General features: G+C 40.8%; 1 protein-coding gene across 1 annotated transcript; it reads right to left on the minus strand.

Moving 5' to 3' along the window:
- Nucleotides 1-3,136: 3,136 nt before the first annotated feature.
- On the minus strand, nt 3,137-11,144 carry masp2 (mannan-binding lectin serine peptidase 2). Its single transcript, XM_039008282.1, has 6 exons — nt 11,018-11,144; nt 9,990-10,212; nt 9,480-9,657; nt 6,729-6,860; nt 5,295-5,491; nt 3,137-5,112 (listed from the first exon to the last, which is right to left on the minus strand). Exons 1-6 carry the CDS (start codon nt 11,023-11,025, stop codon nt 4,948-4,950), a joined length of 903 nt encoding a protein of 300 aa, XP_038864210.1. The 5' UTR covers nt 11,026-11,144; the 3' UTR covers nt 3,137-4,947.
- Between the last annotated feature and the right edge of the window lie 11,456 nt (nt 11,145-22,600).

Consider the following 22,600-nt stretch of genomic DNA (forward strand, 5'->3'; position numbering starts at 1 on the left):
CACAACCAAACCAAAAAGCAAATGCATCCAACAAGTTTGTAGAGTCAAACTCTTGATGTAATTATTGCGTGCTAGGAATATGGGACCGAATACTAAACTTTTGACTACTTTAATAAACATATAAGTGAATGTGTCGTAATACTTTTGGTACCCTAAAATCGGGGGACTATGTACAAAAAGTGCTGTAATTTCTAAACGGTTCACTCGATATGGATGAAAATAACCTCAAATTAAATCTGACAGTCTGCACTTTACCTCATAGTAATTGCTTGATTTCAAGTCCATACTTTGAGTATAGAGCCAAAATAAGAATAAATGCTTCACTGTCCCAATAATTACGGAGGGCACTGTATATCGCCTCCTGGTATCAATAAATGCTCTTAAACGCTGACATTATTTGCCAAATGGCTTTGGTGCCCCTTTTGTGAGTAAATCACATGATGGCTATCTCTTTAGGTACATTAAGTAGAAGTGTTATTAGCATAGGTAGATGTTAATGACCAGAACAATTAGGGATGGACCAATTCTGCGACCCTTTTGATATGTTGTCTTGGTCTACTCCTCTGGTACTTTACCTACTCAGGAGAAAAGTGTGACACAATACCTGATTCTTGCCCCTGGAAGCTGTAACAAAATTATGGTTGATGTTAACTTAAATTGTAAGCAAATACCTTGGACAATCCATTTGTGGTCAAAGATTGGTAACCCAGTGATCTGTTGACATTATATTTAATCATATTTTCCTGAAGACTTAAAATGAGAGCTAATCGTTCCATTCCTGTCAATTTTGTATACTGAATATTGATATGTCTCCTAAAACCTTGCCAAATACTTAGCCTATTTCTTTGGCCTATTTTGCTTTCCCTTTTAGTTAATTACTTGTTTTGACTGCTCTGCATATTATTAACCAATATACATAAAATATAACTTAGAATTCATTCTTTTTGGGAAACAACCAGAATTGGTTTATCCATCTGTACTTAAACCCTGTATATTTAGGAATGTTAATGTAAGAAAGGATATCAGATTTGATATGTAATTGTGATGTAAGCGTGCATCCGTGTAGTGTGGGCCCATGTGGTTGTATTGACAGGACATCCTTGTTAATAGGACAGACTTAAAGGGCTGTAAGATCACATTTGAAACCAGTTGTTTACAACAAGGACATGGGGGCAGCAAGGAGGCACATGTCATTACAATGAGATGTCAACAGATTTATATATACAGAAAAGTGTATTCAAGGCATTTATGGTGAAACATGTTATCTTCACCTGTATTACGATGTGATTATTGTACTCCACGTGAATATTAATTGAAATGCTCTTAAGTCTGTTACGCACTCGTTATTGCTTCCAATGTTCCTTGAAAGAAAAAGGTGTGTTCAGTTTGAAATGGTGCATCTTGGGAGCCCTCTGTATGAAATGAATGAACATGTACGTACTGTACATATATTTTATCATTGAGCCACAGAGTTGTGTAATCAAAGTTTTGCATTCTGATTCATGAGTTTTTTTTTTTATGGAACTGTTTAAAATGGAACTGACGTGGCAAGCGCAGTGTGTTAAGTATGACAGCTTTTCTACAATAAAGCGCACAATCCTGACATCACTGTGTTTTCATTCACAACCTTTTCATTTACTGCTTATTATTTTTCCCAGTGTATATAAAAATGTGCTTCCCATCCATGGATAGAAGAATGTAATGCTGTGTGTTTTTTAATGAGCTAACGGCTATAGAGGATTGCCTCAGGCAGACTAATATAGGACATTTGATCCACCATTAAATGGTAAACTTAACTCACGGCTTGTGATGCCAAGATACTCTTCTCCGTATCGTCTATATATTGGTCCAGAAAAAAACGTTATGGATTGTTGATATTCAATGAAGTTATTTTATATGTCATGGTGTGTACATTGTTTGGCCCTAAGATACAATTGTAAAGGAATAATGATGGGTGTGAGGGAAAAGAGGTGACTGGCTACGTACTGTTGCTGTATGTGTCTCGACAGTCAGTTGATGGGTTTCATGGTGTGCACAATTCCTGTGACATTACCTCCACTTAACCAGTGTTCCTGGAATGAGCAGAAATTACATGTAAGCAGTGTGTGAAGTGTCTCAGCATTTTGGGGGGTTTTGATTGGGAATTGAATATGGTTATATTCATTTTATTGTCATTATTTTAGAATATTTCCCTTTGTTTTGCATCAACTATCAATCTGAATGTAAACCAAGTCTTTCAACCATGTTTTAGTGGTAGACATTAAACAAAACAATTATGGCATTTGTGAGGTCTGAAATGAGGTGAGTGACTTAAAGGAGGCCTTCAAGCACAATAGATCCTTTTCTTCAAAATGTCAAGGTAATGTCATCGTCCATGAGAACTCACGCAGCTTATCACAAGAAACTGTTGGCCTTAAAATAATAAAGTTAGGCTCATGCTAGAAGCAATTTGTGAGAACTACAGTTCTCTCCCTCCAACAATAGCAGTTCATTTAAAGGGGCAATCTGGGATTAATACATCCATTTTTGGACTGTTAAATTAATGATAGCCTATAGCCATTGATTGTGGATATAAATGATAAATGCCTCATGAGCTCAATTCAACTGTCTTACGCCATTGCAACCCACAATTAATTGTTTTACACATTTTTCTGTAAACAATGTATTTAAACACACACTGCTTTGATCCACAACATGATTAAAACTAATTTTGTTCTCATAGAATAGAGATGGTTAATCCCTGCATCCATAGTTGTAGCTATGAATTTGAGTGATTACATTTATCCAGCCCCATCCCTTAGCTGCTTGCTAAAGTGTCTGAGAACAGGCAATTTCAGACTGAAGCACCGTAGAATATCAGTTTTTATAGATGAGTAGCTAGGGAGCACTAAGAATAAATGCATATTGTATGAAGGTTAAACAACTACAAATCATTGCTTCTTAGACGGAAGACATAGCAGCAGCTGATTTGACTTTTAAACTACTTTTACTGCATTAATTTAATGCTTCAAGTGCCTGTTTGTGTGGAAAATATCAGACCGAGTAACTGTTTGCATATAGTAATTGTGAAGTTCTGGGTTTGAGGGTCACTACAATATCTGCTACCTTCGGAAAATCATTGGATATTACAAGGACAGTATTACGGCAGTATTTTTATTTGGGAGGTTCATGTTACATCAGAAACCAGAGGGCAAAATTATGGGTATTTATCTGAATGCGTTGGAACTATTTAGAGGTGTCCCGCAAGGATGCCCAGTGTCTCTTTAGTTATTATACTAGCTATTGAGATGTTGACCATCTGTTTGAGAAACTAATTTATAGATATGGCCCAGAGTTTTTTGTGGTAAGGTCATGTGATCGGGTAAAACTCTGGGGCCTTTGTTGCAGTAACATTGGATGTTCATTGAAGTCGAGGTAAAAGTGGGCACGTCTAGGGTGCTGATGTGCTTTGATCCGTAAGATTTTGTTCTCCTCTGCTTGGCAGTGTACTGCATGACAGCACCCTATTTCAAGGAGTCCTGTTAGTCTGGCTCCAAGTCACTGTTGCACTTATATTGTTTAGTCTTTCTTCTGACCTCTGCATCTGTACAGGTACACAAAGATTGCTCTAAACAAAATGCTTTTAAAGCTACAGTCTGGGATAGTAGTAGGCTGCCCTGACTGAAGCTGTGAAGATGCCTGGGGGAACATCAGGACAGAAGTTGCTACTGTAGCATCACATTCATAGGAGATTAGCCTCCATCTTGGTCTCCAGAGCCTTCACTTTGGTCTCACTGGCATTCAGTATGTCCTTCAGAAGTATTAGGATCTTCAAGAGGACCTCAGGTTACTCCTCTAGGGCCTTGAACCGGACCTGAACGAAATTGGGATCCTCAGCCTTCACCCCACAGACACACCACTGAACAGCACAGCTACCACTGACTTCATAATCACATTATAGAATATAATTGAGTAGAATAGATTAGAATAGTCCAACAACAACAACCTGGGGATGGGGGGGTGAAAAACCCCAACAGCAATCACAAACACACACTACTAATTATCAAACTAAGCAACAGAAAGCGCATGTGATAAACACACACCATTTCACCATCTGCCAGAGTACAAACAAGATTCAAAAAGAAATGTAGTACTGCAGGGTGTAAGTTAAAGAACTGATCACGATTACAGTAAACCCTAAATAACAACCTAACTACACCAGAGGGGTATCCTATGAAGCACGCTAGATCCACTCAGGGTTTTATTACTTATTGTTAATGCCGTCTTTGGTGTGGTTATCAATGCATGAGCACCTTTTTTCCCCCACTCCTATCAATAAAATAATTTTATCATAATTTTATTTTTCATACAAAAGTTTTACTGTGCGTGAAGTTTCAAATGCATTCTGTCATTACTATCTTCTTCTTCAATGAAGGTGATGATGACAAAATCTTTGCGAGAGCAAGGGAATCGGATTTCATTGGTCTTTAACTTGAGGCACAGAAACTTAATTCAGGGTAAATGGAGTTAGCCCTTAGTTAGCCTACCCCAGAGCAGGTTAAGGATTCATTGCCATAGAAGTGTACCTGGCTAAAAGGTGAGCCACATTCGTATGACTGGTTATACCAAGTTGAACTCCGAGTTGGCCAAAGTTACCTTGCTAACTCCTCAAACCTGATTCGTAGGATACCACTCTGGAAAGAAAAAATGGTCAATGTTTTGATTGATGGGAAGTTAACTTATCTAATTATGGCTAGAGGGTAATGCTCTATTTGAAAGGGAAACCTACTTGCCAATAGTTGCCTGTAAATTACTGGAAAATTCACAGTAAGCCCTTTACAATGTTATGTAATTAACACTGGAGTTTGCTTGATGAATTAGGCTTTTTATATCATGTGGATTATAAAAGATTTCAGACAAGGTATCACATTGGCATAGCATGTGATATGTTTTAATATTTAAGTTCTACTATGCTTTTTGAACTCCCAAGCTGGTATACTTAATCTTCCATCCCTTGTTTTTCCCTGAGATGTCCGACCTGAATGAGACATGTACTTGGTAACTGCCCGTGTCTATCTTGCCAGGAGGAGACGCTCCACAGAACGGTCCGTACTCTTGTCCTTCGGTAAAGATCTTGGAAGAGAAGGAAAACTTGGTCAGGAACTCCAAGGCCATACATCTTCCAAGGGGGGACAGCAGACAAAGACAAGTTGCTTCTAGAGCATGAGTAGGAATACATTGTGTATTCATCAGCCCTTGTGTCTTTGATTGGTTAGTTTTAAAGGATGGCCCTACGCTAGTATGCACCGGCTGACCTTCAAGACATCATATGGACAGGGGACATCCGAGTGGCCCTCTACGTCAAACGGTTCCTGGAAGTCCAGTAGCACTCTGAAACCCTCTGGTAGGAGTATGGTGTAGTTACAATGACTCATTGTGGGGTATGGACTGGGGTAACCCGGGCTGGCCAACTCTCCTGACCTCTCCGTCAGCACCTGACCTCTGCAAGGCACTACAGAGGAAAAGACACAAATCAAATCAAAGTGTTTGTATTTTTTATTTATTTTAAAGCAGTTTATTCTCATTCTTTGAAGCACTTCTAAAAGACATAGCCTAGTTAATAAAAAATGGATAGTAAGTGCAAAAACATTGAGAAGCTTTGCATTGTCTTGTCATAATTCGCCCTTATTATCTTTTAGTGGATGCAATATCCTTCTGGCATAAGCAGTCGGGCTCATTTAAACTGAATTATTACTCTAGTAAGTACACAGATGTTGTAATAGACAACAACAAATCGATATCTCCAAGAGGCAGAGTTGCTGTAATTTATATAATTAGAGAAATTTGAAAGCGGATAATCATTTTTGTCTATTCATCCCCTGATATGTGGTGTCACTTTATCCTCTGGCTAAGAATAACAATTTAAGGCACGTCCACGTCGGTAATTGTGATTAATTACCTAGCATCAGTGCGCTATTAGCGTTGAAAACAGGTATCAATTTTCGACGCCTTTTCCAGGGAGCTTTTCCCTTAGGAATCTCTAGTAATTAACCTAGCCTTGCGCCAGCTGGCAGAGATCAACTACTTTCTACAGCTCTGTGCTTCTTCACTCTGAAATTACTTTGTAATCACTCCACTATGCTGTAATGAGCTGCTGTGTGCTTACTTATTTCAAACACGTGGCAGCAGTGTGCCCTGCTCTGAAAGTGCTGTAAATTATCTTTAGAGATGGACATAAAGTCTGTTCTGTGTTCATGGGATAAGTGAAGGACAAATTGACACTCAAATTACTATCCTCAGGTACACTCCCAATTTTCTGTTCTTTGGGGCCATTAGAATTCAGAAAGTAAAACATACATTCAATATTGTTTTTCTGTTTTCTTGTGAAGACATATTTCCCCTCAGTTTCTTTGTGCTGTATTCAGAAACATTGGAGAACTTCTTTAAGTGGTATGGATAGGAAAGCCTTTTAGCTGTGTAATGGTCTAAAGCCAATTCTAATTAAATGTGCTATCTCTTTGTAGTATTCATGAATATATACATGTATTCATGTTTGAAACCATTCCAAGCTGAGAGGAAAGCATTGCATTTGTATAATGAATTAATCAAAAATGTAACCTAAACTATATAGGCCCTATAGGTTCGCAAACACTGCTATCAGTATTAGACCAACAAATCAAATCGTATGAATAATACTCCCTCATTCCATGGGATTTCCTATTTTTTTGTCTAGTTTAAATCACCCTTACCAGTGCAGGACCTTTTGTTGTCATGGAGCAGGTATCCCAACCTGCAAGTGCAGTAATAACCACCAACATAATTGTGACAATAATGGTCACACACAGACTCCCCATCTACCGTGCTGAGGCACTCATTGATGTCTGTGAACAGGGAGAGAGAAGCCAGTTAATATAGACCTACAAGAATAATGTTACATTTGGGTTGTAGATACAAAAATACATTCAAAAGAGGGGTTCCAGGTCATTGAGGATGCATTGATAACATTTCAGGTATACATAATTATGTATAATTGATAATTAAGGGATTTACAAGCAGTTTTAGAATAAACGTAATTATTAGTGTATAGATGATACAAGTAGAGAAACAAGTAAAGTGAAGTTCATATATTGAATTTAAATTAATTTCCAGAAGTAATCATTTATATTGCACATTCATAGGCACATTTATATTGGTCCGACGCAGGACAATTAAGTACTGCTATATAGGCAATAGAGTCTGAACAGTCATCTCGGGTCAGGGGCCTTTTTTCCCTGATTCCTCTACTGAATTGGTTATTCTGAGATCCTTATACCTACTGTTTTATATTGCTAGTTGTGAGGACAATTCTGAAGATTTGGGGTTCTCTGTATATAAGTACCTTCTGTAGTCTGTCTCCAATAGCAATGGGCTGACAGCACCATTGTCAGCATTCGTCTACTAAAGAATATTATTATTATTTTTTTTTTAATATAATTGTTTCCCAAGGGGTTGTGCATGAATTATACCAATGTGAGTTATCCAGAGTCTCCTGTTTCCTGACCCAGAGTTAGCCCTTGAACATTTCTCCTCTATCTTTATTCCTTTGGTGGATAAACACACGCCTTTTAAACAATTTAGAGTCAAGAACAGATCAAACCCTCTGATCTTTCAGAGTTTATTCAGATGAGGAACCAGGCTTAGGCAAAAGCAAGGAAAACTGACTAACAGATTAGCAATCTATCAGAAAATGTAGAATCAGATGTATTATCTCGATTAAGAAAGCTAAATCCAGCTACTTTCTAAGCTCTATCTCTGCTGGTGATCCTTCTAAATTTTGGGAAACAGTTAATTCACTGAAGTGTACAAAATCCTCTTCTTCCCTACCTAAGCAGGTTCTGTCTGACTCTGGCATCATTGCTGAAAATAAGGAGATAAGGGATGCTTTTAATCATAATTGTATCTCGTCTTCTTGGTAAGCAACTCCAGTGTAGATTTTGCCTTGTGTTTTAGGTTATTGTTCTGCTGAAAGGAGAATTCATCTCCCAGTGTCTGGTGGAAAGCAGACTGAACCAGGTTTTCCTCTTGGATTTTGCCTGTGCTTAGCTCCATTCTGTTTCTTTTTTATCATGGAAATCTCCAAGGTGTAACGATTACAAGCGTAGCCATAACATGAAACAGCCACCACTATGCTTGAAAATATGGAGTGGTACTCAGTAATATCTTGTGCCGCATTTGCCCCGAACATAACACTTTGCATTCAGGACAAAAGGTTAATTGCTTTGCCACATTTTTTACAGTATTGCTTTAGCGCCTTGTTGCAAACAGGATGCATAATTTGGAATATTTATATTCTGTACAAGCTTCCTTCTTTTAACTAGGTTAGTATTGTGGAGTAACTACAATGTTGTTGATCCATCTTCAGTTTTCTGCCATTAAACTCTGTAGCTGTTTAAAGTCACCATTGGCCTCATGGTGAAATCCCTGAGCGGTTTCCTTCCTCTCTGGCAACTGAGTTAAGAAGGACGCCTGTATCTTTATAGTAATTGGGTGTATACATACACCATCCAAAATGTAATTAATAACTTCACCATACCCATCAACAAATAGGTGCCTATTTTTGCGAGGCATTGGAAAACCTCCCTAGTCTTTGTGGTTGAATCTGAGTTTGAAATTCACTGCTCGGCTATTGCACACAGTGAGTCCATGCAACTTATTATGTGACTTTTTACTCCTGAACTTTTTTCGGTTTGCCATAACAAAGGGGATGAATACTTATTGACTCAATACATTTCAGTTTTTCATTTTAAATTAATTTGTAAATGTTTCTAAAAACACAGTTACACTTTGACATTTTGGGGTATTATGTGTAGTCCAGTGACAAAAAATCTAAATGTAATACATTTTAAATTTAGGCTGTAACACAACAAATTGTGAAAAAAGTTAAGGGGTGTGAATACGTTTGGAAGGCACTGTATATGAATGCAGCTGCCACTTCATTAAAGCCGTTAGATTCAGTTTATCATAGAGCTTTAATACGGCCTACCGGTTCAATACACATCACTGCAGTATTTTCCATGAAGTAGGCTGGCTCTCTTTGAAGTCTCATAGGTCAATTGATTCACTGCTATTTTTACTTTTACAAAAACTCCCTCAGTACCTAACATCATTAAAAACCTTTAAACATATCAGTTACCATACCTGGTCTCAGGGATGGCTAACTCTAGAAATTCCTTCAGTTTCCTCAGTTATGTAAAACAGCTTTTTGTTTCTTTGCACCCCATGAATGGAACAATCAACAGAATTCCCTATAACTGGATGTACTGGTGCCTCTCGGGCAGTTCAACATGTTGATTGCGAACCTCTTTGCTGAGGAATGTGATTGTTTTACTTCAGTGTGTTTTGTATATTTGTATTTTATTGTATTTTGTCAATTGTGTTCACGCAGGGTTTTCTTGCGGAATAGATCTTGGTCTCAATGGGACTCCCTGTTAAAGTAATGGTAAAATAAAATTCTACTTCACCTTCTGAGGTGTAAAATGCTTGAAAGCCTGTGAAACGCCCCTCGTTGGAGTAGTCACTTCTGAAGACTACCGACATGATGTTCCCAGCCGACAGGATAACTGTGTTCCTGGGGGCGTCTACATACTCTTTCTCCCCTTCGCCACAGAAACGCAATGTCTCATTGGCCTCTGCAAACACCTAGTTCAACATGAGCACAGACAGATTTCTAACAAGTTAATGAGTGCATGCAGTTCTTGAGGGTGGTTCTCAGGACCAGTGGAGGCTGATGGATGGAGAAACCGGAGAAAGAGCGCATTGTAATGGCTGGAATGTAATAAATGGAACGGTAGCAAACATATGCAAAAAATAATAATAATCTATGAACACAACTTATTATTATAAATTAATGTGTGAATGCATAACTTTCATTTGCAAATGTTTAATACCGTTCATTCCAATGTAGCCATTAGAATGAGGTATGCCCTCCCAATTTCTCCCTTCACCAGCCTCCACTTCTCATGACTGTTTACCTGAATATAATCATATTCACAGTGGGGGGAGGGTTCCAGACTGAAGTGGGTGAAGTAGAGTTTAACCCTGTGGCTTTCTGGGACGGAGATGTTCCACACTGTGTGATGGTTGTTGGGGTATGGGCGAGGGAAGTTAGGGGAAGTGAAGCTGCCAAACAACCCCGTCATTTCCACGCTCAGCGATACAGGAAGCAGGACGGCGAGGACAGATACACAATACGCACTGTGTACCAAAGTGAGATGAAAACATTCAAGCCACAGTCTGTAAGATTTGCAGCAATTTCAGCTAAGGAAATATACAAGTTAATTTTGAAGAATATGATTTATACCATAATAAGATCAGTAAAACTGCCTTACTATATCATAACCAAAACAATGGACCAATTACCCTATTGTTTATGATTTTGTTGTCATTGGAGACTTTGTAAACAAATTATGTAAAACTTCAAATCATAAAAAAGTTATGTTGCTTTCAAGTCATGCCATTCCTTGAGCACTGCATGTTAAAATGTTATTGTGGGATGCATTTGCTCCATTGTTGATGTTTTTGTTGGTGGTTCTCTATGTCATATTCATGCACTTTATAGGGGCAATCTGAAGTTGCTACATACATTTTTGGACTTATACATTCATTATATGTACTCATTGATTTTTTTTTAAATATGACTTATTAATGCCTCATGAGCTTAGTTCAACTGTCGTATCTCATCAGAACCCAAAATATAAGCTTGTTTTACTCCAATGTTTGTAAACAAAGTAAATGTAAACCAATATTATATAGCCTCAAAACATGGTTAAAATTATAATTATGATATCATGGATGATCCAGCCATAGCTCTGTCAATGAATTTGAGATTGATTACATTTCTCCAGCCCCATCCTTAGCTTTTTACAGAAACAGGGGCGGTGAGATCACTTTGTTATTGTTTCAACTGTTGATTGCCCATTTAAAACAAGTGTGGCTTTAGACTACATTCTTAAGATCTATTAATTTGATTCCTAATGAAGAACTCGCAGTGATAACTTACCAGTTCATCTCGGCTGCAGAAGATTCCAGAGGAGCAGTGTCATAGGTTTTGTTCAGTGTCTCAGAACGTTTGACTATCTTTGAACCCTTGTGCTCTCAAGGTTAATGAACTAGCGTCCTGACTAGCCGACTTTGGGCAAACAAACAAAGCATGATGGACTCATGAATTTCCATCTACAACACCCTATAACCCTGTTGACTTTTACAGCATCAATCTGGTGCCAAAAACTGTTTTTAGACTATTCCTTACTTTATATATATCTACTGTACCAGTACCTGTCGTTGCTGTATATGTTCAGAGCCATATTCCTATAAAAATGAGAGAGGATCAAATGTTGTTTAAGTGTTCGCCTGCCTCGTCTTCTTTTGGGGTGCTGCTATAGGCCACCAATTGCTAACAGTCAGTATTTGGATAATATGTGTGCAATGCTTAATAGTGTGTGATGTTAACAGAGAAGTCTATTTTATGGGTGACCTGAACATTGACTGGTTAGCAACTTGCTGTCCTCTCAATAGGAAGCTTCTAACTGTGACTAATGCCTGTAATTTGAGCCAGGTTATCACTCAACCAACTAGAATGCATACCAATAGTGTTGGATCAGTGACATCCACTTGTATTGACCCTATCTTCACTAATGCTGCAGAGCTTTGCTCCAAAGCAATATCTGTTTCCATTGGCTGTAGTGACAGTAACATTGTGGTAATAACAAGGAAAGCCAGTGTCAAAGGTTGGGCCTAAAGTCATTTATAAGACATCATACAAAATGTTTTCTCAGGACTCTTGTTGAAGATGTAAAACATTTATGTTGGTATGATGTGTACGAGGAAGTGATTTCAGGTGCAGCACTGGAAGTATTTGTAAAATTATTAATGCGAATTGTTGACAAGCATGCACCTGTTAAAAAACTAAACGTGAGAAATTATAGAGCCCCCTGGATTGATGGTGAATTGAACAATTGTATGGTTCAAATAAATAATGCAAAAGAGGTGGTAAACAAGTCCGGCTGCTTAACTGATTGGTTGAGATACTGTAAATTGATACATTTTGTGACTAAACTTAAAATAAGAAATGATATTACCAAACAAAGATAAATCACATAAAACACAATGGATTTTTTTATTATAATATGGGCATTGAAGTTGATGTGTCATTTATAACCAAACCTTTTGATATTGCCAATCATTTCAATGACTATTTCCAGAGTTGTGGACTCGAATCACATGACTTGGACAAGTCTGACTTAAGTGACAAATTTGATGACTTGTGACTAGACTTAATAGAAAATAAAATAACTTGAGACTTGATTTGGACTTGGAGCCTCAAGACTTGGGACTTGACACTGATGACTTGAATTTATCTGGCCAGGTTTGATAATGTTTTGTCACTTATTTTGTGGCACAGAGTCTACGTGGATTACTCCACACGCAGCCAGAGACAGTAGCCGCAGCATCGCCCTTGCAAAAAAAACTGCAACAGGTTGGATAGTGAAACGCACACTCTGCACTCTGATTGGACCAGCAAACTATCAGTCAACACAGGTCAGGTGGTGAGCTAGCGCAGATTGCTTTTTTTCTCTTGTTGAAATGTTTGCTCTTGCTTTAAATGCATAGGCCCTATGTGGCACATCTATTTTATATCTAATACTACAATAAATGCTAGCGTTTCATAATTCCATCCCCATACCGTTTATTGCAACACGTAGATATTTCTGTTTCATGTTTGATAGGTCTACGGTACATTTTCATTTAGCCAACCATTTCTTACCCTCTGAGTGGGAGCAATGTTTATTGTGCACATGAACGTTCACAAGACTCATGAGGAAGAAATGTTGTTTATTTAATTCAATGTATGGTTAACTTTGTTCATATTTCATGGGTTATGTCAGAGTTCCTTGTGTCTGTGTCCTATGTCTCTGTCATTCTGGTTGTGGATAATAGGCGCACATAGAAATAGGCTACCTGGCCTGCGCGGCATGCTTTGGAGTCAGAACATTGAATAAGAGAAAATGATTGTTCCATGTATGAATGGTGTTGAAATGTCATTAATAATCATTAAGTCTGATAAAGCGAAATGTACTGTACATTGGAAATTGCCTTTTACATTGTAGAATCAGTTTATTGGTTGTAATTGACAATTGAGTAATTGTATGGTCCTGGGGACAAAGTGCTTATATTATGTAGGCCTACCTGTTTGAGCTCCTGTTAGACAGATTCGGTTTGGTTTCTCAAGTGGAGGCTGTACAGTCTTAACCTCTACCTGTGTCCGTTCAGATATGATAGGTTAGGCCTGTTACAAAGGCTATTTCTTTTGGGCAATTGCCCATGTATACTTGATAAATCTACTTGTATATTTTGTATGATATGGCGCTTTCACAATTGGATCACCAAGACCTGTAAATACATCTACACTCTGAGCACACCAACCTTCCTTGCCTTCTGCTGATTTCATGCCCTTACGACTGCTACACGGTCCCTATTTTACAATTACATAGGCTAATCAAAGTGTGTTGTAGACAAAATAATGAAAAGGGCTGTCTCGTAGCCTCAATAAATAGAAAAAGATATGTAGTTGAACAAGTCGTTGCATGTATAGATTTATTTTTTACTTGACTTGAGAACTTGTGACTCGACTTGATTTGACTTGCTTTTAGAATATATGACTTGGACTTGACCCGTTCTACTTGGAACTTGACTTGAGACTTGCTTGTGACTCGAATAATAGTGACTTGGTCCCACCTCTGACTATTTCACTAGTAAAGTGGAAAAACTCAGAAGTGAAATGACAACATTGAACAGTGAACCATCATACTTTTGTAAAAAAAGATCTGATAATGAAAGAGAAGGATTGCGGTTCTGAATTTGGTCAAGTTAGTGTGGAGAGGTGGAAAAGCCACCAGGTATAGACAACCTTGATGGGAAACTATTGAAGTTGGTAGCAAACTGTATTGACACCCCCAATTTGCTAGATCTTTAGAAGCTAAAGTAATTCCACTATCTAAAAATAGCACCCATGCTGGCTCTAACAGCCTCCCAATAATTTTGCTGCCTGTTCTTAGTATACATATGGAGAGGATTGTGCTTGACCAAATACAATCCTATTTTTCAGAGAACAAGTTAACTACTGACTCTCAGCATGCATAGAGAAGGGCACTCAACTTGTACTGCACTGACTCAGATGACTGATAATTGGTTAAAATAAATTGATAATAAGATGATAGTTGGAGCTGTATTGTTAGATTTCAGTGCAGTCTTTGATGTAATTGATCATAAATTGTTATTGGAAAAACTCACTTGTTATGGCTTTACATCACCTGCCATCGCATGATTGGAGGGTTATGTATCCAATAGAGCGCAGAGAACATTCGTCAATGGAAGATTCTCGAACATCAGATATGTACAGTACGGTGTCCCTCAGGGCAGTTCCCTTAGGCCGTTACACTTCTCTATTTTTACAAATGATTTGCCACTGGTTACACTAATCTAGAATGACTATGTATGTGGATGATTCCACACTCTACATGTCAACACCAAAAGCCAGTGAGCTCACTGAAATTCTGCATAAGTGTAACGGCTGTCAATGTCGTTCTCCTCCTCAGACGAGGAGGAGCATGGATCGGACCAAGATGCGGATTGGTAAGTGTTCATTATTTAATGGCAAACCAACAAACACTACAAATTAACAAAACAACAAACGTGACTAACCTGCAACAGTCCTGTGTGGCCCAAACGCTGACACAGGAACAAACACCCACAAACCACCAGTGAAACCCTGGCTGCCTTAGTATGACTCTCAATCAGAGACAAACGATACACACCTGTCTCTGATTGAGAATCATACCAGGCCGAACACAAAACCCCACATAGAAATAGAAACCTAGACCAACCCACCCAATTCACGCCCTGACCAACTAAAACAAATACATAACAAAGGAAAACAGGTCAGGAACGTGACAGAACCCCCCCCTTAAGGTGCGAACTCCGGGCGCACCAGCACAAAGTCTAGGGGAGGGTCTGGGTGGGCGTCTGTCCACGGTGGCGGCTCTGGCGCTGGTCGTGGTCCCCACCCCACCATAGTCAACCCCCGCTTCCGTGGCCTCCTCCCAATATTCACCCTCCATGTCAATCCCGCTATTCCAAAAGGCAGTAACAGACTGAGGGGTAGCAGTTGACTGAGGGGCAGCACCAGGATAAGGGGCAGCACCAGGATAAGGGGCAGCACCAGGATAAGGGGCAGCACCAGGATAAGGGGCAGCACCAGGATGAGTGGCAGCTCATGACTGAGTGGCAGCTCATGACTGGAGGGCAGCTCATGACTGGAGGGCAGCTCATGACTGGAGGGCAGCTCCTGACTGGAGGGCAGCTCTGGCAGCTCCTGACTGGCTGGCGGATCTGGCAGCTCCTGACTGGCTGGCGTCTCTGGCAGCTCCTGACTGGCTGGCGTCTCTGGCAGCTCCTGACTGGCTGGCGTCTCTGGCAGCTCCTGACTGGCTGGCGTCTCTGGCGGCTCCTGACTGACGGACGGCTCTAGCGGCTCCTGACTGACGGACGGCTCTAATGGCTCGGGACAGACGGGCGGCTCTGAAGGCTCGTGGCAGACGGATGGCTCAGATGGCGCTGGGCAGACGGATGGCTCAGACGGCGCTGGGCAGACGGATGGCTCAGACGGCGCTGGGCAGACGGATGGCTCAGACGGCGCTGGGCAGACGGATGGCTCAGACGGCGCTGGGCAGACGGATGGCTCAGACGGCGCTGGGCAGACGGATGGCTCAGACGGCGCTGGGCAGACGGATGGCTCAGACGGCGCTGGGCAGACGGATGGCTCAGATGGTGCTGGGCAGGCAGGCAGTTCAGACGGCGCTGGACAGACGAGCAGTGCAGGCGGCGTTGGGCAGACGGCCGACTCTGACCTGCTGAGGCGCACAGTAGGCCTGGTGCATGGTACCGGAACTGGAGGCACTGAGCTGGAGACACGCACCATAGGGAGAGTGCGTGGAGGAGGAACAGGGCTCTGGAAACGCACTGGAAGCCTGGTGCGTGGAGTAGGCACTGGTGGTACTGAGCTGGGGTGGGAAGGTGGCGCCGGATATGCCGGACCGTGAAGGAGGACACGCGCTCTTGAGCACCAAGCCTCCCCAACCTTACCAGGTTGAGTGGTCCCCGTAGCCCTGCCAGTGCGGCGAGGTGGAATAACCCGCACTGGGCTATGCAGGCGAACCGGGGACACCACCTGTAAGGCTGGTGCCATGTACGCCGGCCCGAGGAGACGTACTGGAGGCCAGATACGTTGGGCCGGCTTCATGGCATCCGGCTCGATGCCCAACCTAGCCCTACCAGTGCGGCAAGGTGGAATAGCCCGCACTGGGCTAAGCACGCGTACTGGGGACACCGTGCGCTTTACCGCATAACACGGTGTCTGACCAGTACGACGCCCTCTCACTCCACGGTAAGCCCGGGGAGTTGGCTCAGGTAACCAACCCGGCTTCGCCACACTCCCCTTTAGCCCCCCCCCAAGAAATTTTTGGGTGAGCCTCTCGGGCTTCCAGCCGCTCTGCCTTGCTTTTGCCTCATAAAACCTCCTCTCCGCTTTCGCTGCCTCCAGCTCCGCTTTGGGGCGGCGACACTCCACTGGCTCTGCCCAGGGTCCTTTACCGTCTAGGATCTCCTCCCAAGTCCATTCCTCTTTTCCCCATTGCTGTTGTTCTTGCCGTCCTTCTCCAATCCGCTTGGTCCTGGTTTGGTGGGTGTTTCTGTAACGGCTGTCAATGTCGTTCTCCTCCTCAGACGAGGAGGAGCATGGATCGGACCAAGATGCGGATTGGTAAGTGTTCATTATTTAATGGCAAACCAACAAACACTACAAATTAACAAAACAACAAACGTGACTAACCTGCAACAGTCCTGTGTGGCCCAAACGCTGACACAGGAACAAACACCCACAAACCACCAGTGAAACCCTGGCTGCCTTAGTATGACTCTCAATCAGAGACAAACGATACACACCTGTCTCTGATTGAGAATCATACCAGGCCGAACACAAAACCCCACATAGAAATAGAAACCTAGACCAACCCACCCAATTCACGCCCTGACCAACTAAAACAAATACATAACAAAGGAAAACAGGTCAGGAACGTGACAATAAGGAGTTACAGTCAGTATCAGAATGGTTGATTAATAATAAACTGGTCTTAAATACATCTAAAACTAAAAGCATTGCATTTGGTTAAAAACATTCTTTAAGACCTAAACCTTAACTGGAGTCGTACATAAAGGGTGTGACCATTAAGCAAGATGAGGAAGCTAAACTCCTAGGTATAACATTGGATGTTCAATTATCAAGTCATATTGATAAAGTTGTTGTGAAGATAGGGAGGGGTATGTCTGTTATAAAAAATATGTTTGGTGTTTTTTACACAAAAATCAACGGTACTGTGCTTTTACCCCTAAGCAATAAGACTGCTAAATATGCTGAACAAAAATATAAATGCAACATGTAAAGTGTTGGTCCCATGTTTCAGAAGCTGAAATAAAAGATCCCAGAAATGTTCCATATGCACAAAAACCTTAGTTCTCGAAAATGTTGTGCACAAATGTATTTACATCCCTGTTAGTGAGCATTTCTCCTTTGCCAAGATAATCCATCCACCTAACAGGTGTGGCATATCAAGAAGCTGATTAAACAGCATGATCATTACACAGGTTCACAATAAAAGGTCACTCTAAAATGTGGCGGTTTTGTCCAACAACACAATGCCACAGATGTCTCAAGTTTTGAGGGAGCGTGTAATTGGCATGCTGAATGCAGGAATGTCCACCAGAGCTGTTGCCAGAGAACTGAATGTTTATTTCTCTACCATAAACTGCCTCAAACCTTCTATTAGAGAATTTGGCAGAATTTACCTCCAACCGGCCTCACAACCGCAGACAACATATAACCATGCTAGCCCAGGACCTCCCCATCCAGCTTGTTCACCTGCGGAATCGTCTGAGACCAGCCACCCGGACAGCTGATGAAACTGTGGGTTTGCACAACCAAAGAATTTCTGCACAAACTGTGAGAATCCGTTTCAGGGAAGCTCATGTGCATGCTAGTCGTCCTCACCAGGGTCTTGACCTGACTGCAGTTCGCCCTCGTAACCAAATTCAGTGGGAAAATCCTCACATTCGATGGCCACTGGTACAGTGGAGAAGTGTGCTCTTCACGGATTAATCCTGGTTTAAACCGTACCAGGCGGATGGCAAACAGCGTGTATGGCATCGTGTGAGGGAGCGGTTTGTGGATGTCGATGTTGTGAACAGAGTGCCCCATGGTGGCAATGGGGTTATGGTATGGGCAGACATAAGCTACGGACAACGAACACAATTACATTTTATCAATGGCAATTGGAATGCACAAAGATACCGTGACAAGATTCTGAGGCCTGTTGTTGTGCCATTCATCCGCCGCCATCACCTCATGTTTCAGCATGATAATGCACGGCCCCATGTTGCAAGGATCTGTGCACAATTCCTGGAAGCTGAAAATGTCAGAGTTCTTCCATGGCCTGCATACTCACCAGACATGTCACTCATTGAGCCTGTTTTGGATGCTCTGAATCGATGTGTACGACAGCGTGTTCCAGTTCCCAACAATATCCAGAAACTTCGCACAGCCATTGAAGAGGAGTTGGACAACATTTCACAGGCCACAATCAACAGCCTGATCAACTCTATGCAAAGGAGATGTGTCGTGATGCATGAGGCAAATGGTGGTCACACCAAATACTGACTGGCTTTCTGATCCACTCCCCAACCTTATTTTTTAAGGTATCTGTGAGCAACAGATGAATATCTGTATTCCCAGTCATGTGAACTTCATAGATTAGAGCCTAATTAATTAATTTCAATTGACTTATTACCTTACTGTAAGTCAGTAAAATCTTTGAAATTGTTGCATTTATATTTTTGTTCAGTGTAGTTAACCAAATAGCTACCCGGACTACCTTCATGGATCCTATTTTTGACTCTACCCACACACTCACAAATACTTACACTTACACACAATACATACACACAGGCACACACATAGTTACACACTCATCACGCTGCTGCTACTCTCTATTATCTATCCTATTGCCAAGTCACTTTACCCTTACCTACTGTATATTTATTTACCTTTATTTAAACTAGGCAAGTCAGTTTCTTATTCTTTTATTTTATTTTCAATGACGGCCTAGGAACAGTGGGCTAACTGCCTTGTTCAGGGGCAGAACAACAGATTTTTACCTTGTCAGCTCGTGGATTCAATCTTGCAACCTTTCGGTTACAAGTCCAACGCTCTAACCACTAGGCTACAAGTTGAACCAACTTGTATATGTACATATCTACCTCAATTGGGTACCCCTGCACATCGACTCGATACTGGTACCCCATGTATATAGCCAAGCTATCATTGCTCATTGGGTATTTATTCCTTATTTATTTTTATTATTATTATTAAATTCTTCATTGTTGGGAAGGGCCTGTAAGTAAGCATTTCACTGTTTTTTACAAAGCATGTGACGATTAAAAATGGATTTGAAGATTTTTGTTGTTCAGTTGTTCAGGCTCTGGTCTTGTTTCATCTTGATTAAGTCTGGTAAGATGGTCGTGCAGCAAAGAAAGACCTAGCAAAGCTGCAGCTGGCTTGTATTTAAAATGTGTGCGACTGTCCTCAGTGTTTTGTTACTTGTCATGTTTTGTGGTTTTTGTGGACCCCAGGAAGAGTAGCTGCTGCTTCTGCAAATGCTAATGCTGATCCAAATATACAAATAAACCTACCCACTGGTCACATCAATGTTGTTTTCCCACGTCATTTCAATTAAATTATGTTGAACCAACTTGGAATAGACGGTGAATTGACGTCTTTGCCCAACCTGCTCTATTGTGTTGTTTTCCCAAATATTTTATAATATCTATTATAATGACATTAATTTATTATGATCTTACTTGCTTGATGTAGCTTTACATACATTTTTTTACCTTTATTTAACTAGGCAAGTCAGTTAAGAACAAATTCTTATTTTCAATGACGGCCTACCCCGGGCCAAACCCGGACGACGCTGGGCCAATTGTGTACCACCCTATGGGAATCCCCATCAGAGCTGGTTGTGATACAGCCTGGAATTGAACCAGGGTCTGTAGTGACGCCTCTAGCACTGAGATGCAGTGCCTTAGACCGCTGCGCCACTCGGAAGCCCCAATAAGGGATTTATTATAGATGAAGTGTAAAGCAATCAAGAAAGCATTTTCATTAACATTGACCATAATGAACCCAGTTTTTTATACAAAAGTTCACAGTGGTTAATGTCAACGTATCACAATATAAGTATATGACTGCACTTGTGAAAATAACAAACACCTAGCATTACCTGCAACATGCATCAAACTCCACAGAGAGTTTTTACTATTTATAATCAGACACTGACAGTGATCAAACAGGACTTGAGTGGCTAATTATTTTCGACCCTGCTATTATAATTGCAGGGCAGTGTGATGTTTTGATAAAATGTGAGAAACATAAATGCATTGTCTCCTAAAATTCATCACCTAAACATGTTTGTTTACACCTCGTTAGCACCAGGGGAGAGCAATCAGTGTAGATAAAAAAAAAAAAAGAAAGTGTTTCAAATGAATTTGACCAGATTACATCACAGAGGGAGAAAAAAAGCCCTGCACCTGTACTGTGGCAATTACCTTAAGAGCTAAATCTCTTCTAAAGGCTTTTGTAATACGAGAGCTATTCACTCCTACATTGTGGTGCCTTCCAATAACACTGAATTTTAGCTGCCATTAAAAATTATGGGGACCTTTCAACGAGCAACAAATGTATGATAAGTAAGCTTATAATAAGCCCCCCATTTCCAATGCTGTACACTGCTAATGGCTGGTGTGAATTATAATAATTATCCACATAAACGTCAATGGTCATTTATCTTTGCAAATGACCTGTCTGATTGTGCTCTTCACAAATGTTGCTGTAACCTATTCCTCTGTTTCTGATTGAGGGTTGGTTCATAGGTTGTTTAGCCACAGTTGAGGTGAACCAGAATTGCTACATCAACATTGGTGTTGATGTACTACAATGAACCCTTTCCCTTCCCAGGGCTGAACATGTTATGTGAACAAGATAAGAGAGACTCGTTTGAGTCTAATAATGAGTTGCAAATGACACTGGCCAACTCCATTGGACATAGGCCTACAGTGTCTGCATCAAAACAAGGAACTAATCAACTAGTTATGATATCCATTTAAGGTGACGTTTTCATAAAACTGCAGGAATTGAACTACTATCTACTAGATCTCTTTTGCGTGTCTTCGTGTGTACCATGAGTCCAAGGTAAACAGGCAACAGTGTTTCTCTATCGAGACTATGGCCATGTCCGAAATCTGTCTTGCTTGCTACTTACTAAAACTACATACTATGTACTAATTGTACTACATACTATTTAGAATGTTCTGTTTGGTGAAAACGAATACAGTAAGCAACAAATATCAACAAGCCTAGCGGTTAAGACCGTAGGGCCAGTAAATTAAAGGTTGCTGGTTTGAATCCCAGAGCCGACTATGTGAAAAATCTGTCGATGTGCCCTTGAGCAAAGCAAGAGCATCTGCTCAATGACTAAAATGTAAATTAATTTGAGGACTGACTTGGTTTGACATTCATTGTCAAATCTACCATTGGAACGGTTCCACATTGCAAATATATCCTGACTAATGACTTCTGTAGCCTTGGAGAGAGAACCTCTGTCACTTGCTGTATCAGCTTCGTATGCATGTTGTATATGAGCAGTACATCGCTACCTTGGCTGTGGGCCTCCATGTTTGGGAAGTTCTCAGGGATTTTGGTTCCTCAGATCGGTTGAGTGAATGCGACCAGATACAGCAGTGCCAAGTCCTTGTAATTTCCTGATGTATATATTTGATATATCTGCTAATTTGAAGATAGGTGCCACGTGACCATCCATTTCCTTAGCCTCTATGAATGATATTAGTGTAGCAAAGACAATGGCATCCCTGTAATCACTTTCATTTACCGTGCTCTGATATACAGTGAGACGAAGCACTTGTTGTGACTCTTTGCCTTTAGTGCAATCACATCCCCAGTGCTCAGTTTTTCCAGTGGTGATTTCTCCTGTACCTTAAAGGGAAATTTCGAAAATGTTCAACTTCATAATTATCATCTCCAGCACCACCCCAACATCAACATGTGCGTTTCTATGTCTTGTTGACATCAACCAATTAGAAGACAATCAGTAGCCAATTAGTAGGCAATGCCTACTCATAATTGGTTAAAATCACATGATTTACACCGATGATACCATTGGAAACACTTACAGTGCATTCGTAAAGTGTTCAGACCCCTTTACTTTTTCCACATTTTGTTACGTTACAGATTCACACCCTTTGCTATGAGAATCGGTATTAAGCTCAGGCTCATCCCGTTTCCATTAATCATCCTTGAGATGTTTCTACAACTTGATTGGAGTCCACCTGTGATAAATTAAATTGATTGGACATGATTTGGACAGGCACAAGGTTGACAGTGCATGTCAGAGCAAAAACC

Source organism: Salvelinus namaycush, chromosome 14 (genome assembly GCF_016432855.1).
Source record: "Salvelinus namaycush isolate Seneca chromosome 14, SaNama_1.0, whole genome shotgun sequence".
In the NCBI taxonomy this organism is placed as follows: domain Eukaryota; kingdom Metazoa; phylum Chordata; class Actinopteri; order Salmoniformes; family Salmonidae; genus Salvelinus; species Salvelinus namaycush.

Coding starts and splice junctions, on each gene's coding strand:
- masp2 (XM_039008282.1), bottom strand. Junction 9,658..9,989: donor GTGAATATGATTATATTCAG/GTAAACAGTCAT, acceptor ATGTTGAACTAG/GTGTTTGCAGAGGCCAATGA. Junction 5,492..6,728: donor CAACAAAAGGTCCTGCACTG/GTAAGGGTGATT, acceptor TTTCCTCTGTAG/TGCCTTGCAGAGGTCAGGTG.